The sequence below is a fragment of the Andrena cerasifolii genome, chromosome 1, assembly GCF_050908995.1.
Source record: "Andrena cerasifolii isolate SP2316 chromosome 1, iyAndCera1_principal, whole genome shotgun sequence".
Classification (NCBI taxonomy): domain Eukaryota; kingdom Metazoa; phylum Arthropoda; class Insecta; order Hymenoptera; family Andrenidae; genus Andrena; species Andrena cerasifolii.
Window position 1 is genome coordinate 8,466,179 of NC_135118.1, and position 16,825 is coordinate 8,483,003.

The 16,825-nt window shown below is 37.8% G+C and overlaps 4 protein-coding genes and 1 non-coding gene across 10 annotated transcripts; 2 read left to right on the top strand and 3 right to left on the bottom strand.

The window, feature by feature from the left end:
* Positions 1 to 958: 958 nt before the first annotated feature.
* On the top strand, positions 959 to 3,692 carry LOC143369850 (folliculin-like). 2 transcript variants are annotated; one of them, XM_076814269.1, is made up of 8 exons: positions 959 to 1,633; positions 1,723 to 1,828; positions 1,966 to 2,240; positions 2,316 to 2,428; positions 2,515 to 2,844; positions 2,926 to 3,160; positions 3,242 to 3,430; positions 3,547 to 3,692. In XM_076814269.1, exons 1-7 carry the CDS (start codon positions 1,332 to 1,334, stop codon positions 3,381 to 3,383), a joined length of 1,503 nt encoding a protein of 500 aa, XP_076670384.1. In that variant the 5' UTR covers positions 959 to 1,331; the 3' UTR covers positions 3,384 to 3,430; positions 3,547 to 3,692. The 2 variants fall into 2 exon arrangements, with proteins under 2 accessions (XP_076670384.1, XP_076670378.1); XM_076814263.1 differs by having other exon boundaries at positions 3,242 to 3,692.
* A 383-nt stretch (positions 3,693 to 4,075) lies between these two features.
* On the top strand, positions 4,076 to 6,400 carry LOC143369863 (DNA polymerase delta subunit 2). 2 transcript variants are annotated; one of them, XM_076814290.1, is made up of 6 exons: positions 4,076 to 4,331; positions 4,406 to 4,710; positions 5,181 to 5,400; positions 5,464 to 5,698; positions 5,801 to 6,051; positions 6,134 to 6,400. In XM_076814290.1, exons 1-6 carry the CDS (start codon positions 4,139 to 4,141, stop codon positions 6,250 to 6,252), a joined length of 1,323 nt encoding a protein of 440 aa, XP_076670405.1. In that variant the 5' UTR covers positions 4,076 to 4,138; the 3' UTR covers positions 6,253 to 6,400. The 2 variants fall into 2 exon arrangements, with proteins under 2 accessions (XP_076670405.1, XP_076670396.1); XM_076814281.1 differs by having other exon boundaries at positions 4,080 to 4,331; positions 5,759 to 6,051.
* LOC143369895 (protein dimmed) lies at positions 6,073 to 8,194 on the bottom strand. Its single transcript, XM_076814356.1, has 3 exons — positions 7,987 to 8,194; positions 7,482 to 7,718; positions 6,073 to 7,418 (listed from the first exon to the last, which is right to left on the bottom strand). The coding sequence occupies exons 2-3, from the start codon at positions 7,704 to 7,706 to the stop codon at positions 7,185 to 7,187; spliced, it is 459 nt and encodes a 152-aa protein (XP_076670471.1). The 5' UTR covers positions 7,707 to 7,718; positions 7,987 to 8,194; the 3' UTR covers positions 6,073 to 7,184.
* Positions 8,195 to 9,049: 855 nt separating this feature from the next.
* On the bottom strand, positions 9,050 to 10,863 carry Dph1 (diphthamide biosynthesis 1). 4 transcript variants are annotated; one of them, XM_076814314.1, is made up of 5 exons: positions 10,689 to 10,863; positions 10,245 to 10,609; positions 9,844 to 10,151; positions 9,378 to 9,761; positions 9,050 to 9,306 (listed from the first exon to the last, which is right to left on the bottom strand). In XM_076814314.1, the coding sequence occupies exons 2-5, from the start codon at positions 10,555 to 10,557 to the stop codon at positions 9,076 to 9,078; spliced, it is 1,236 nt and encodes a 411-aa protein (XP_076670429.1). In that variant the 5' UTR covers positions 10,558 to 10,609; positions 10,689 to 10,863; the 3' UTR covers positions 9,050 to 9,075. The 4 variants fall into 4 exon arrangements, with proteins under 4 accessions (XP_076670429.1, XP_076670446.1, XP_076670437.1 ...); XM_076814331.1 differs by having other exon boundaries at positions 10,700 to 10,862; XM_076814322.1 differs by having other exon boundaries at positions 10,245 to 10,614; positions 10,700 to 10,862.
* Positions 10,864 to 11,194: 331 nt separating this feature from the next.
* Trnaq-uug (transfer RNA glutamine (anticodon UUG)) lies at positions 11,195 to 11,266 on the bottom strand. Its single transcript has one exon. It is a non-coding gene; the product is annotated as a tRNA-Gln (tRNA).
* Between the last annotated feature and the right edge of the window lie 5,559 nt (positions 11,267 to 16,825).

Sequence of the window (16,825 nt, forward strand, 5' to 3'; positions counted from 1 at the left end):
CGTTATTGGCCGACGCGAATACATTGACGAATCGGATCGCGCAACGGCGCCTAACGAAATTACCCCTCTTCTCCCTGTGCCCCCCCGCAGAGCATCTTTTCAGCCGCGCTCGTATAGATAACTATAGATGGGTATCTCTTATAGTATTAGTGGGACATTGTACAGCGTCACAAGCGGCTTGGCTTTAAACTAAAGAGAGAGCAGGAAATCTCCGAACAATTTGAATTTATTAGTAGGACGAGACAGTGTCTATATATAATACTTATAAATGTACTGCTCGAATCCGTATGAGCTGCAAGTGCCTTGCAGGAGAATAATTCTTTAGTATCCATTATTCTCCTTGCAAGGTATCCAGCAACCCAGATAGCACAAGACGCTTATAAGCCGTCTTTAAGACGTCTTAAAGACGGCTCATAGACGTTGTGTGCTATCTAGGAATATACGCACGCATGTTTCTTATTGCATTTGTGAAAGATGCTGCATCTGCATACGTGTAGGGTGTTACTTTACCCAAAGAAGATATCCTCTTTGACTTTACCTATAGTCAATACTCTAAAGAGTGATTATACAGGCGAAAATCAGGCGGAAACCAAGAGTGACGAAATTGCGAATTTCAGCTAAACACGCGTACACCATACACGGAATATTACGGTATACACGAAGGATCCAGTTGAAGTGTTCTGATTCGCCGGTTTCGGGTGCATTCGTTGCAAAAGATATCAGGGTATCGGGTGTTTCCGCATGGCCAATTCCAGTGGATCAACCTCAATTAAATCCTCCCTGGATATCGCTATACACTGACATCTGACCCAGCATCACCCATCATCGTACGTAGCTGGTACATAGCTATGGAAACTACGTCGAAGACTACACACATAGAAGTGTGCATTCAGGGTTGACAAGTGCGACATCAGCGTCGCTCGCGACTTGTCTTTCAAGCTTATCTCTGGCCACCGACTTTGTTGGGAGTGCCCAGGCCCTGATCATGATGTCACGTGCACTTGGCTTGCCTTCGTTCTCGTCTTATCACGTGAAAAAGCTAAAAAAAGTTCATTTTACTGTTTTCAAAACGTAAACCGTAAATAGATAATTAAGAAAATCGCATTGTGCCGTTACATAAATATTACACTCGAAGCCAACCCTGCAGCCGTAGGTTAGGTTAAAATTTAGAGCTGCAGCTTTCATAACTGTTAAATATGTGTAAGGTTTCGATACTTTAGTGGAACTCGACGAAGTTGTATTATATTATTTGTAAATACGAAATGATAGGGATGGTAATATTATGAAAGTACATTGTCGATAATAACTCGTAATATTTGCATACAAAGAAAATGAATGCAGCGATTGCATTATGCGTCTTCTGCGAATCACACGGACCCAAAGTGATATTCACCACACAAACGTATCGTAATTATGACAATCAGAGTACGGAGAAGCTGAAGTTTTACGGCCCGAAGGAAATATTAAGAAGTCAGAATATCGTGGAAGATGGGCAATATATGTGCGAAGGTTGTCAGAGTATCGGTAACGTGAAATATTTGAGCAACGAACACGAAACTAGGACATCGTTCCTTTCCGCTCAACAATCTTTAACTGATGACGTTTGGTGCTTATTGAGGCACGCGTGCTTTAGGTACAATAGTTCTAAAATATAGTTATGTACCTTGTACCAAGTTATATACCGTAGAAATGAAAACATTGTATCTTTCTTGATTGTTTAAGGAGTTTAAGTTCCGAAGTACATTCTGGCAAAGAACATGTATGCTACTTCGGAGACGAATACAGGGGGCATGTTTTAAGTCGTACGTTTACGTTAAAAGATACCCAGGTGAATTATGCAACGAAAAAGCATGTTTGGTAGCTATTACAACAAATTACTCAAATCATCTCAATAATTACAATTTGAATATTTAGAGAGAAATTGGAGGCAAACTTCATCAATACGAAGAGGCTTTATTTTTACAGGCACGAGGTTTCAGAAGATTGTGCAGTTTCATTGTGTTCATGAGGGACAAACAGTTTCTCTTAAACATGTGGCCATTTTTGGTGGACAATTTGAAGGAAGTAATCCGGGAATTACAAGATCTGGCTGTGAAGAAGTACGACGCGGAGGAAGCGGAATGGCTGCAAAGAATTTTTAATCTAACGACAGCTAACAGGCCGCCAAGAGCATATAATAATTCAAACGAACAACCCAGAACGTTTTGTGATATAACTAATGAGAAACATGTTTTCATAAGGTCTGTTTTACATTTGATACACTATATGCGATAATACTTGTAAAAAGGGATATTAGCGAATTAAAATTAAATCAGGATCCACATGTGGCTGGTATGGATTCTTAGCGCAGGAGCAAGACATTTCATAGAAATTTTCCCCATGAGTTTATTAGATGATGAATTAAATTACAATTTGGACCATCTGATTGGTTAGCATCACGAAAAATACTACGTTCGTAATAAACACATTTATCCAAAGGTATTTTATTAAAAGAAAACCTTTCTCACGTTTCAGAAACCGAAGTAGGATACACTTTAGTGAATGCCAAGTTACCTGTAAACTTAAATTTCAATTCAAACGCGTCGGAAGCGACGTCCGAGTTCTCAGAAATTTCAGAGAAATCCACTACGGCGATACTCAGAGATTTAAGAACCGTGTTAGGACCGGAGCAATTTAGACAACTTTTATACGCTAGTTTAACGGGTGTTCAAATTTTGGTAAGAGGTCCAAGTATTCAAAGGTTGGAATCTTTGTATGGACTTAGTTCTCTTATTCCGCGTGCCTGTCGAAGAGTCAAGACGCAGGCGACGGAATATATGGATCCTGATAAGTGCAACTTCATCGGTATTTACATGTTGTTAGAAAATATTAAAACGCAAGTTTCATTATTTAAAAGCGTTTTATAAATTATGCCACGGGCTTTAGGTGTCGACACTTCAGTGGCCGTTCCCCTGCCTTGCGCAAGCGTATGTAGATTAGACATTGTGTCTGACGATCATAAAGTGGAAAATTCAAGTTCGCACGTTGTCCGATGGATGGGTACATTACCACTGAAACTTCCAACATTACTGACAAAGATTGAGAAGTCACTCGATAATGAGAAACTTGGAAATTCTACGCTTAAAGCACATTTTGCTGCGCTACAAGAAGAATGGGCAAAGTAGTTACTTATACTATGAATACTTTAAATAGTTGCTCCTCCCGTTCGAGTTGAAACTGTAATCATTTGTTGTGATTCTAGCATCGCGAAAGTTGTCCATGCTATGCGAGGTCGTGGCCATAGTGGAGACCTCTTTGGACTTATGCTCAGTTTAGGTGCTGGTCCTAATGATAAAAAATTGGTGGATGCTTGGTCGATGGGCTTGCCGTCCAATCCAGCATAATTCTTTAATTAACCGACAATATTCCACGCGTTGTAGAGTATTATTGGGTAACATATAATTTAATACACGTAATATGTATTCTTTTATTTGTATTTTTGTTTTTTTTTTCAATATTTATATATTCAAGGTTGTGCATCATTTTTTTTTTTAATTTATACTATAGCTAGGAAATAAGGGCGAGAACTTGTCGATACGAAATAAATTATGTTACACGCATCACTAACGGAAATTTACATCCATTTTGTAAAACATCTACGCAACATGATATTTCGATAGAACTATGCCAAAAATAAAGTTTTGTAGATGTTATTTGTATCTGCTTATTTATAATTTAAAGTATAATATTTTGCTGCTCTATATAAATATAAAAAGCCTATAGTGTGCATAAAAATTTCATCGAATTTATCCCAAGTTTTAAATAAGAGAAAACGCGTTTTTCGAGTGTAATTTAAATACTTATATCAATTTTACTTTTCTAAAATTATTCAAGTATTATTAATATTGATATTGTTGATCACACTCTTATGGACTTCGTAGTTCACATTCGAAATTTAAGTAATAAAATTTCGAGGGAAACTGTTCCTGTCATGTAATGAATATTATTGATATACTATCATTTTTTTCAGTAAACAAATTCGTCATAAGGCTTGAACATCGGGTTTAATAAATATCTCTTCTTTGTTTCTAATATCTCAATATATACAGAAGTACAATAGCTACAAAAGTACGTAAAGATATAACTGGGGAAACGATTAATGAAACAGTATATACCCTCTGGAATGGAGATTCATTCGCCATTGGCGTGTCGTCGTAGGTTTTTAAAACTCGAGGATTTCGAAAAGTTCAAACTTTCTTCAAGGAGCTTCGAAAAGCAGTATTCTGGTATATACGTTGCAAGGTTAAGGGCACTGAAAGATCATCTTGCACAAAAAGCAAAGGACAAATGGGGTAAGATTCTCCTTGGAGGTTACATTTCGTTATAATTTTAGGTTATATTTCTAAGGAGTAATGCTTTATTTCAGGGCAATACGAGGTCGTTACGCTGTCCGAGCTCTCTGAAAAGAACGAAGACAGTAACTGTATCGTGATAGGGACGTTATATAAACACCAGGAGTTAAAACCATCCATATTACGCGAGCTTAGCGAGGAACTTCAGCTAACCGCCCAACCCCCTAGCACAAATTATGCGTCGTTTAAAGATTTATTATTCCTGGAAGATGAAATGTTGCGCGTTAAATTGGTCGGCAATCACATGAATATTCAGGATGTGGTTACTGGTATTGTTTGCGCTGTATTCGGGCATGAATTAGAAAGTGGCGCGTTCGAGGTAAATATTGATATCCTATCGCAAATATTCATATAAGACTTATATGGGACATGTTGAGTTACAGTAAAATTATATCTACAACTATGCGATTACTTATGTCCCATACGATACGATAGATCTGGGATGTTTAACTGGTGAGCAACCAAGGGTTCCTCTGCCTTGCTGCTACGCTGAACAGCCCCTCTCCATACTTACCAGACTCTGATGATCGCAGTGGATTCCTCCTTCTTTCCTTCTTTTTTCGACTGCAATCATCAGGGTCTGGTAGGCATGGAGGGGGGCTGTTCAGCGTGGCAGCAAGCCCGAGGTACCCCCGGTGGCCCGTGAGCCACCAGTTAGTCAATCCTGCGATAGATTAACATTTCGTTCACCTTGTAATACATTCCACACCGAACTCATTAAGCAGGCATTCAAATTGTAATCTGAAAACAGTTGGTCTAATTCCGTTGCATAAAGTATATTACTTGTAGGTGATAGATTGGTGTTTTCCAGGATGTAGCCTCGCTAAACTAACTACGCTTGACAAACCATTGAAAACAGGGGGGAAAATCCTACTGGTTTCAGGTTTAGATCTGGCGAACAATGCGCACTCGTTGAGCTTAAATCTATTATCCGAATGGATAATTGGAATGATTGGTTCTGCGGACGCCCAGAGGGAAGTCGCGTCTGTAGTTTGTCTTATTATAGCAGGTGTGTAACTTGCATCGATCGATAAATGAGAGTAATCTCAACGAAATAATAATATAAACATAGGGAACAGTGTAAGAGGATCTGTGGAGGTATACAATCATAAAGGATACTTTGAGGTGAAAGCGCACAACGAAGCTATGTTCAATGAGTCTGCGATTGTAACGCATAAGCTCGATAAGTTTCTTCGTCCTATAGCGCAGTGCTGTCCTGTAATATTAATGCCGGGTGAATTTGACCCGTCTTGCCACACGATACCTCAGCAGTCGTTCCATCCTTGTATTCTGCCTGAATGCTCCAGGTAATGTAATATATTTATACTACGTGACAACGAAATATCCTTTATGTTTATATGATACAGATTTAAGAGTTTCTATGGAGCTACTAATCCATGGATTGGTAGCATCAATTCTCGTATTGTAGCCGGATCCAGTGGTCAGCCTATTATGGATATTAGGAAGGTTGCCGGGCTTGCTGATATCTCCCCGTTAACGTGGTTGGAACGTACATTAGACTGGGGACACTACGTACCAACCGCACCAGACACTGTACCAGCTTATCCGTACGACAAGACCGATCCGTTTGTTATAACCGAGTGCCCTAACATATACTTTGCTGGTAACATGGACAAGTACGATACGAAATTAATCACAGGTAAGATTATTCTCCATAGGCTTTTTATTTCTATATTATGACAAAGAAAATAGTCGTGATAAAACAGGATATATATTTGCAGCAAATGAAGGACAGACGATAAGATTGATTTGTATCCCAAAATTTTCTGAGACACAAACAGCTGTGTTGTGTGATTTACAAGATTTACAAACTTGGCCTATTTCTTTTGGCGTCAGTTAACGTAGTAACACAATTGATTAACTATATTTTAATATATTAACACAATGCATAACAATGAATTTGAAGGAAGCTAAGAATAAAAGACTTTCTTATGTCGTTTTAACATAATTTGTATATAGTAAATATATTATTTATTCTGCTGATACAATGCAATTATTTGTTCATACCTCCTTCATATTTGCATATAGCCTTTACTTAATAACGAAATTTTGTAATAATGTTGTAATTCTTTAAATGATGTTTCTTCGTACATAGAGATGGAAAGTGAAAGGAAATGTTTATATGTAATTGAATTATTCAAAAATAGATAGCTACATTTTTCTACTTCACATTTGTTTGCGAGTACATGGAAACATCATTTAATAAATTATAATATTATTACATTACATATTTTATAAATTCTCAACGTTCCTTTAGATCAATAACGTTATAATTTATTTATTCTTTCGTGGTGTTCGTGTGCACCACAGCGTAAGCTTACTTAATTACGTACTGCATTAAAAGTATTTACTTTAATACTTGGAACAATATACCATGCATTTTATAGTTACAAAATAAATCTGACTAAAATATTTCAATATAATACATATACACAAGAATACTGATAGTCTTTAGTACTAAAATACTGATTTGTTTTATGAAAATACTATTATTCTTTGGCACAGTAGTTTTTATAATACCATTAAGAAGTACAGATGAAAATTAGAGTAAACGAAGTTGGAATTCAGGATCGCCTTATCAACTATTTTATCTACTTCCATATTACTAAAATTGTGATAATGAATCGATAACGAATAAAATTCTAATACTCCGTTCTAGCATGAAAATCAATGTGAATGTTAAGTTGTTATATTCATCGTTTCAGAGGCCTGTGTCGCGTTTAGAATTATGTTTTCTTATGAATGAAGATTCTGACAGAAACTAAAGTTTCCCTAACTACAAGATTTTGGAGGAATCGAAATATTCATATTTAAGCAAATATTCACATTACTCGATGATTCTTTAGATCCAGAAACTTCAGCCTGTTGATCCGCATTCTTTTCTTCGCCTCTCATTGCACATATCACATCCGTCAGGGCAATTATGTAATTCTTTGCTAAAGTTAATGTCTCAATTTTGGATAATTGCCTTCCCTTGGTTACGTGTGGAATTACTTCGCGCAAGGACTACAATTGAAATTCATTTAGAACCTCATAGTCCCGAATAAAAATAGTTGAACATGTTTTTACCTGAAAGGCGTCGTTCAGACTGTGCATCCTCATTCTTTCTCGTTCGTTACTCTCCAACCTCCTGAGCGTTCTTTCCCTGGGCGTTACTCCTTTAGACAGTTTCGATAGTTTCAAGCCTGATCTTTTAGTCCTCTTAGTGTTTTGCTGTGCCGCTTTACCATCCTCTGATTGATGTTTAGGCCATTTTCCTTCCCAATTATCCTCGTTCATTACTTTGGATCTCATTTAAGAATATTCCTTTTACAATTAACGATATTATTATTGTTATTACATAAAATCACATTGCGCTTAATCAGTTCTTATTCCCACCTCCCAAAATGATCAATAATTTAATGCAATCGATGGATTGATAAACTTTAGATAATGCATGGCGAAAATCATTTGCTGCAATAAATAATATTTCTAGGTCGTTGCATGAATACACATAATAATATCTTTAATCGCACGAAAAGGAACATATAAGTGAAATTCAGGGATATTGTTAAAATAATGGGGGTATACTTACAAGTGACTATATGAAGTGAAGAAATAAAGTGTAAATCCAGGAATATATTTGAATTCTTCAAAGTATCCCCAGTGCGCGAATTTTCGTTGTGCTTCTCATCAGTGGGTTTGTAAAAAAAAAAGGACGAAGAAACGGCAATTTAAATTATCCGATACATGTTCGTCTATTTAAACTGATCGCCCAGTACCGCGTGTACTTGTTGAGCCACGTTGGAACGAAGACTGACGTCGCGACGCCGGGGTGCGGCCGAAACAGCCTTCCACCCCCGGAAACTATGCGATCTACCCTGTGACCTTCTCTTACTAATCTTTTCGCGACACCTTACTTAACTTAAATTTCAAGTAATCTACCGAACTTATTTCACAGTACAGCGCTTCCGTCGAAGAAATCTGCATTTCCAATTCAGCCACCACCGAAATATTACAAATGCTAATACAATTGAGAAATTAATATTTCGTAGAATTCTAATCCGTTATTTACAAGTTATCGTATAAATTATCGAGTCGAATTTATAGCAATACTTTTCTTACAAATTCATATCGCGTTTGTGCTACGTGCAGGTTCGTTAGTAACGAGGGAATGTTAATATAAAGGAATATTTGAACGACGCGCAAGGATTACAATTTTTAAGGCACACCTATTGTGCTACCAACCCACGGGGCTTTGTACGTGTGCGCGGCTACAGGTGGGCGTATGACGTAATTCGCCCACGCGGTCCCTTCTATCTTTCCATAATCACACTACCCTCGATCAAAGTAGCGTGAAATATTCACCAAACTATATCGCACGTATTATTATTCGCGATAAAATTCGTCTCTTATATATATATGAAATAAAACACATTAAGTGAAGGATGACTGTTGAATACCAATTACTTTTATTAGCAAATTTATGAAAAATTTACATTGAAGAGCTCTAAAAAGAATTCGAACAAATTTCAAATTTGCTGTTAACAATTGCCTACGCACTCCCACAATTCATTTGAATTTCGAAGTGCGTGTAGCACGTGAAACATAAAGGTGCAAGTAACTCTTAAATAAAAACGATATGCAATAACATTCAATTTTACATAAATTAAATCTTTATTAATTATGTTTCATCTTTACATTTACCACAGCACCTATCAGTCTGTTTTTCTAATTCAGATTCCTTGTAGTTAGGAGTCCATGGTCCAAGGCTAGCTGAAGCATAGAAATCCATAGGATACGGTTTATCGGTATTAAAGCTTAACATTTTCAAAGCAACAGCTCCTTCGTACGGCGTGAGAAATGGCTTTTCGAATGCTGTACCCCAATCTATACTCAATCGTGGACACGCGACCTATAAAACGTAGATCATGTTATACGTTTAGAACCGAAAGATAAAAGTCTCTGTATATAGTATGAAATTACCTGTATGAAGGCATCTATGCCCTTGAATAGCTTAATTTTGTCCGGGAATATTTCCGAAAGTAATATAACGACATTTTCCTTCCCTAGCGATTTAATTTTATTTTCTAAATTCTTCAAAACATTGAGGTTCCCTTGTCTTCCCAGAGTACCAAGTATCAGACCGAATCTGTCGGTTCCTTCTGCATGTTGAATCGCCATTAATCTGGTATTCAGCATTTCTTCGTGATTATAGAACTCTTCGGTCAGTTTCTTTTCATACGGGTCGTATCTAAATGCTCGTAACTTTGGATTAGCAATCATCGCTGCTTCTAAATGAAACCGACCATCCCCCAGATAAATAACTGCATCTGCGCATCGAATTTGCGGCGCCGTACACCCTAAAATCTTTATAAGAATGCAAAGTTCTTAAAATGCATAGATGAAATTTCAATAACTTGACTCTGATAGAATACATGAACATAAATACCTCTCCAGGACTGAGTGGTTTACTTTGCGGCATGGATACTTCGTAACCAGTCTTCCTCATTTCTGATGCAATTACTTGTAACGTTCCAACGAACTGAATGGTACTTACAAGACCTATTTTCGTTGTAATTGGCAGTGTGGCTTGTAAGCACTCAATGCAATGGGATGCGTCGAGTTTTATGTTAACGAATACGTAAAGTACTTTGATGCCAACAGTTTGATCAATAGGTATCAAGCACGAATGTCCGTAATGAATTAAAAAATCTACGTCTAATGCTCTTGCAGTGTAATCATCTATGCAACAGGCTCCTACGTATAATAAGGCACCATGCGAATGTTATTTTAACGATGATCAGATTCTGATTAAATTAGATAATTTTCAAATTCCATATAGCTTCTCACCATAAGTAACGTCTCCCATTATAACAGTCTCCGCACCTGTGAAATCTTCTATAATATCAGCTATAGTCGTTGCATACATTAGAAGACCTTCAGGCATTTGTAATGCAACCCTCTTTGCCTTCGCTTCTCTGATTCTCCATATCGACTTATGGATTTCGAAGCTGTAATTGGATGGTAGAGCTGCGATAGCTGCGTTTAGTAGCGGATCGTTCAAGATTCCGTCTGGAATCTTATTTACTCTAACTGGAGCTTTAAATATTTTACGAACTGGCTTCGCTTTAACGATCACAACGGAGTCATGGTCTTCACTCATAATTGCAGCTTCTTCTTGTAACGTTATTAAAACTATAGCTCGCTACTTGTCACTGTTCTTTTCGAAGAACACCAAATTTGAAGTTTATTATTCCTTTATTTATAAAGTTATATTTCACTACTAATACGCACGCTTTACGTACAATACGCGGCGTCCATAGTTTATGATTCTTTCCCTAATTTTTATTAACTCAAGTACAAGTTATCATAACTTATTGTTAGAGTGTTATTAATGTCGTCATGATAAGTAGAGGTTATGAACTATTCTAACTTTCGAAATTGAACGAACAGCAGCGAGCAGACGCAACAACGATTGTGATGCCCTCTAATTAGATTTCAATTTACGAATGTAGATATGCATGCGTGCGTAGGTTTGGAATAAAACAAAAATTAAATAAACATACATTGAATTAATAATAGGTAATAATTGTTGAATTAATTTTATTAACAATACAATAATAAATTGCAACTATATATTTACATGTGTTCATAGTACAGGTATTATATGTGTGCGCATTTAGTTATTAAAAAATATATTAATCGCATATATCTCGCGACTAATATTTCGCTTTTTCCCATAGAATTCCTTTGTCACTGAACCATGATTATGGTTCAAAAAGCAAAAAAAAAAAGGTTTTAGGTCCCACCGAGATTTGAACTCGGATCGCTGGATTCAAAGTCCAGAGTGCTAACCATTACACCATGGGACCGCTTGTATTTACCGCTCTTATTATAGTTGTATTATTAATGAACACTCAGATTTCATTGTTACTATAGTTTTATATATATATGTACAAATAGATCTATAAAATTATCAGCTATATCAGACTAAAATCATCGACGATGTATTGGCATTTTCTTATTTCCGCTGCGCCATCTGGTGGCGAAAATTAAAGCAGTCTAATCGGGTTAGTTGTCACCTTTTATAGGCAGTATTGGGAATTTCGACTGTTCGATGATCGATTTTGTAAAATTTAACAGACTACTTAATGACAAAAATGTTATTGCAATATTTCAATACTTGTGTGACACCAATCCTGTAACGCGATTCACCCGATTACAGAGCTTACTTTAATAGATGGTGGTCTCACAATATTTCCCAATAGGATAGACCTATCACGCGAGGCCTCTTAGCATTTTCGTGTCTCACCCACGCGTTACCGATTCAGTTTAAAATAAGGTATTCATAGTCGCTGCATTTGCTTAAGAATTAGTAGCGACTATGAATACCGGCCTAAGATTGCAATGCCACCACAGACGAGGTATAGGACCTCGTCTGTGATTCAGTCCTCAAATTATGGGTCGGTAACACAGTTTGGGTGACGACACGAACATCCATAAGGTGACAGCACAGACTATATAGAATTCTATACCTAGTCTGTGGTGATAGGTCTATTCTATACCGCGTTGGTTGTCTATACTATACTTCGTCGATATTAAAACCTTCATATCTGCGTTACCGATCATCAACACAGTAACATTCCAGTTGCTTTGATCCGTACCGCTGAGAGGTCGGTATTAACAACATCTACATTAGCGCCATCCAGCGCGGCGTAGGGGCCCCTCACGGCCCTGACGCGCCTGATTCATCTTTCAACCGTTCTTTAGCGCAGCGTGCCTTCGTTGCCAAGGAAACCGTGCGACGCTAAGGAGACAACCATGACAGACTTACGCGAGAAGCGATCATATTAACCTTACTCTGCCGCGTCTCCGCACCATGGTAACGGCCAACGATGGTGGAACGGCGTTTGCCTCCCGGGCAGAGTTGCCATACGTAGGGAATTAATGGCGGCGTAGGGATGACGTGACGTTGTACGGAGTAATAGAAGGGGAACATCTACAGCAGTAGCGGTATATTTGCGTTGGTGACGTACCACAATTCATCGCATGGCGTGCACAGGTCGCATTAGTGTATATAGGTTTATGCGATGTCACGTCTTCCCTACGCGTACAGAATTGCCTGGCAACTCTGCTCCCGGAAGTCCCGGGAGGCAAGTTGAACAGAGCTGATTTGCATAGTAAGAAACAGTGGCGGATTGAAGAAAAAAGGCCCAGATGGCAATGCAGAAAAAATTATAGTGTTTGGATAAAATTATAATTTTGTTTCTGTAAATGGGGCCCTAGGGGGCCTTCTGGGCAGGGGACCAGGGGGCAAGTGCTCATCGGCCGCCTGTTAAATCCGCCACTGGCAAGGAGCGTCTTTCTCCACTGACGGCTTTCATTTGGCGGTAGCACGGAACAAATCTCCTACTACTGTCCAAGTTACAAATGTTACTGTACAAGTTATTGTTCACCATTCATTACAAGACTACACAGGCCTCAGCCGCCTTTTCACCCTGATGTGCTCATGCCTTTAATGTACTATATATAATGCCCCAAAATTATACAAGTTGCGATCACAGACGTATAGAAGACGCAAGTATAGAAGTTCTGTACGACGCCTATGGTGTGATCATGAACATAATTCGGGACATCTCCATTGTTTTTACTCCTTTGTTCTCTGCTCCTTTCAATTTATGTATATAAATTTGCTTATTATGACTTTGCCACTTTAGATGTATATAACAAGACAATTATAACCGCACACAATATAGAAATATAAATTGATTTTAAATAACATCCACAGTACAATCGCCTTCGTTATTTTATTCCTTCAACCACTCCTCCCCTATTTATATTGTCTCGCAATACCTGATCGCAGAAGATCAGCTTCGAATATAGAAACATCAAATTTCAGTTTTTGAATTATTTGGAAATAATCAAATAATTAGGTATTATATTTCGTCAGACATTTAATCGACTGATTGGAATTATACATAATACAACTAGCGACATTTCATTTCTTCTTTAGACACATTATTTAATAATTAATTTTCATATGTACTTATTATACAGTGAATAAATAAATGATACCTACTGAAGACGTGTCACAGAATTCCTCTCATTCTTTATTTTACTTTCTCTTTCGTTCATTCCTCGTCTTCTAGAGCCTTGTACCCACGCCCCACGCCGGTAGTTTTGCTCGCTTGCATCTGTGTCTGAATGTGTGTTTGTTTATGTGTGCACTAGCGACGAGCAAGGCGAACCCGTCGACGGGTTACTCACCGCGGACGACGCTCCATCGATCGCATCACTTTCGAGGGGTGGAATCATAGGCAGAGACAGAGGGGGGTGCATGAAAGGAGAGTGAAAGAGAGAGAATAAGGGGTTGGTAGGGGCCAGAGAGGGGAGAATAGCAGGGAGATCGAACTCCCCTACGTCGACGTTTTACTCTGCAGTGCCGGCTCTTGGAGGGTGCATTTAAGGTGAGACTGGGAAAAAGAGGAAAAATAGTATATAGAAAGAGACATGGCGACGCAGACACAAAAAAGAGTCTAGAGAACAAAGGAGAGGGAGAGACCAGACAGAAGAAAAACAAAATATGAAATAAGACAGACAGTGAAGTACGAGGAGGAAGGGATTGTGCGGGTTGCCAGAGAAAAAGTCAAATAGATATTGGAAAAATAAGATTCCAAGGAATCGAGAAAATCAAAACGGCAGGGCTGCAGAAGGGATGAGACGATGTGATCAAAGAAAAGTATTGAAAATGTTATTACATATAATACAGTAGAAGATGAAATAGTAATGCAACAGAATTGTATTTATTGCGAGTCCCAATCATAACATAATTGCATTTCTGATATGTAGATTTAAACACATAACGCGGATATTATGATGCAAACACTAATGGTGATAGACGTATTCGTTAATACATTCACTGCTTGATTGTTTCAAGTGAGTTCTGTTCACACGTTCTTATCTGGCAAAAAATGCTTAATGACTATGTTTTTCGCAATCAAAAATCAATACACGTAGAAACATATATGTGGCTGAGCGTGGCACTGGCAAATGAAAGAGTGTTTGCTAAAAATTTTTCAACTTTTACAAGTGGCGTCACATTTGTGATTTTGTGATTTCAATGTTTTTTACACCTAAAATTTCTTTGATTTGGTCCTGTCCAATTTAGTTGTTTACAGGCAGGGAACCTTAAAGGTGCTAATTACATCTAGAATGTATAAAAGTTTAATTAAGTACACTTTCTGTTAGGGTATCATGAAGCCATGAGAATGCCAAGCAAACGATATCGTAAAGCTACATGTTCCATACATGTTTGCGCTCCAAAAACATGTCTATACACGACATGTGGCGTAGGCACCAGCGTGTTACGGAACAGTGCTGGCCTCACGGACGTGGAACGAGTGAAAGCATATGTATCATAAACTATAAGTTGTATTCCTTTCCGGTCTGGACGCATTGTCTAGGTGGCGCTTAGTGCAGGCGCTGCGAAAAAGAGATGCCGAAACGGTGACCACGAAATTTACTCGCAGGATCGTCCAAAATAAAATATTCAATGAATTTCTTAAAATTCATTTCAATGGCTATCGCAGCATCCCTTGTTGGGGCAAAAAGCACCAAAACTACGATGTCGATGCACGTCTGAACGAAGTAGTGCAGCGATAGCGAGTCCAATTACGAATCAAATGCCCCAAGGATTTTTTTAATCGGTTCTTCCGAAATCGTGGTTACCGTCTCGAAATATCGTGTTTCGAGCAAAACGTGTTCATAGTGTTCTCGGCTCATGCCTGCGTTCGGAGCTTGAATTGGTCATGAGACTGTAGAATCTATACCGTTACGAATTTCGGTGTGAAACTTTCAGAGGGTGTTAAAAAAAATCGATTTTCTGAAAAATTTTAACCGGAGGATCCCCTTAAAAGTAAAATAAGGAAAAGTGTTAGAAAAGTCAGTTTTATATAACACTGGCTTAAAGTGCCTGCCCGGTGTTGCCCGGGCTCTCACCGTCTTGGGATCCAAGGCTTCGTCCTCGAGATATTAACAGTTGAATATTAACGGTGGAACATCCAGGCCAAAAGTTTAAAAACTGTTTATTTAGTAGTTTAGCATTAAATAATGCTGTTTTAAGTGATTTCAATTTCGTCTCCAAGTCATAAGGAAAAGTCAAATAGTACATTGCTATTCATTTATTATTAATTTATTCAAGGAAAAAGAGACCAATGTGTACAAAAATATTAGTAAAAACTATTAGTAATACAATAATGATACGATGGATGCGAACGTATAGGGTGACTGCACCAATAAATGAATACTTAAGGCTAATGAACATTATTATAAAATTATGTTTGACTGCGCGATTGATTGCACGTGCTGCAAAAACTGTTTGGATATGAAGCAAGAAATTAAAAAAAGTCTCTATTAATTAATTGCTTATTTTAATAACTTATTTTACTCATTTTAATAAGGAATGTCCATTCACTGGTACGTGTGCATTTACTGCCGCACATCCACCCTGTGCGTAAACCCACGTAACGCTGACAGTTTTAAGCAATAACAATTTGAAGAGTGGGGTGAAGGGGGAAATTATGTAGAGGAAGGTGCGCTGAAAATATTCTATTTGGTTGGAATGTGGGGAGTCGTTGAGACTTGAAAGATATTCCTTGTCAAATATAAAGAATTTCGACAATCTTTATTATTTCGTTGATTATTACTTCTTTTTTTTTTAATACATTACGAACACTAATTTTTAGTTGACAATGTCAATTCTTGACGCAAAAGAATGTTCTTGACGTTAGAAAAAAGTAGAGAGGAAATATTAAACGGCAGGTGAAAAGCGGGTGAAAACTAACCTCAAAGTCAAATTGGCACTTCCACTTTTTCGCGTATAACTCTCAAAGTAGAACAGGCAGAAAAAAATGTTTCAAACAAAAGTTTAATGGTGCAATATGCACTGCAAACTTGCAATAACAAAATTTTGAAAAGAGTTTAAAAAAACTATATAACTGACGGAAAAAACTCTTTTCAAAATTTTTTTAACGCAACTTTGTAGTACTTATTGCACCATTAAACTTTTGTTTGAAACATTTTTTCCTGTCTGTTCTACTTTGAAAGTTATACGCGAAAAAGTGGAAGTGCCAATTTGACTTTGAGGTTAGTTTTCACCTCCTTAAAGGGCGACAGGGCCCAAGTGAAACACACCATTGTTCTTGTTTCGAGTCACTCTAAAAACCCACAAAGTTGCGTTCCAATCGGTGAGTCCGGGTTCGCGGTGTCCCCTTGTTAGTCAATAATTACAGGTGAATCATTGATAATGTAATTTCAAATAATACATACTCCGCCTTACCAGAAAACGTCCTTTTGGCTATGTTAACCGATGATAGAGACAACTGTCGATGACAGAGAGCCGACAGCACGTGAAAAACTAAAGTCGTTAGAAA

What these genes read in the sequence shown, in the direction of transcription:
- LOC143369850 (XM_076814263.1), top strand. Translation starts at nt 1,332, where the DNA reads ATGAATGCAGCGATTGCATTATGCGTCTTCTGCGAATCACACGGACCC. An exon ending in TTGAGGCACGCGTGCTTTAG is followed by an intron (nt 1,634 to 1,722) that starts GTACAATAGTTC and finishes TGATTGTTTAAG; the next exon opens with GAGTTTAAGTTCCGAAGTAC. An exon ending in GAGAAACATGTTTTCATAAG is followed by an intron (nt 2,241 to 2,315) that starts GTCTGTTTTACA and finishes AAATTAAATCAG; the next exon opens with GATCCACATGTGGCTGGTAT.
- LOC143369863 (XM_076814281.1), top strand. Translation starts at nt 4,139, where the DNA reads ATGAAACAGTATATACCCTCTGGAATGGAGATTCATTCGCCATTGGCG. An exon ending in TAGAAAGTGGCGCGTTCGAG is followed by an intron (nt 4,711 to 5,180) that starts GTAAATATTGAT and finishes TATTACTTGTAG; the next exon opens with GTGATAGATTGGTGTTTTCC. An exon ending in CGATACGAAATTAATCACAG is followed by an intron (nt 6,052 to 6,133) that starts GTAAGATTATTC and finishes ATATATTTGCAG; the next exon opens with CAAATGAAGGACAGACGATA.
- LOC143369895 (XM_076814356.1), bottom strand. Translation starts at nt 7,706, where the DNA reads ATGAGATCCAAAGTAATGAACGAGGATAATTGGGAAGGAAAATGGCCT. An exon ending in GTCTGAACGACGCCTTTCAG is followed by an intron (nt 7,419 to 7,481) that starts GTAAAAACATGT and finishes TTTCAATTGTAG; the next exon opens with TCCTTGCGCGAAGTAATTCC.
- Dph1 (XM_076814314.1), bottom strand. Translation starts at nt 10,557, where the DNA reads ATGAGTGAAGACCATGACTCCGTTGTGATCGTTAAAGCGAAGCCAGTT. An exon ending in AATGGGAGACGTTACTTATG is followed by an intron (nt 10,152 to 10,244) that starts GTGAGAAGCTAT and finishes TATTATACGTAG; the next exon opens with GAGCCTGTTGCATAGATGAT. An exon ending in AACCACTCAGTCCTGGAGAG is followed by an intron (nt 9,762 to 9,843) that starts GTATTTATGTTC and finishes ATTCTTATAAAG; the next exon opens with ATTTTAGGGTGTACGGCGCC.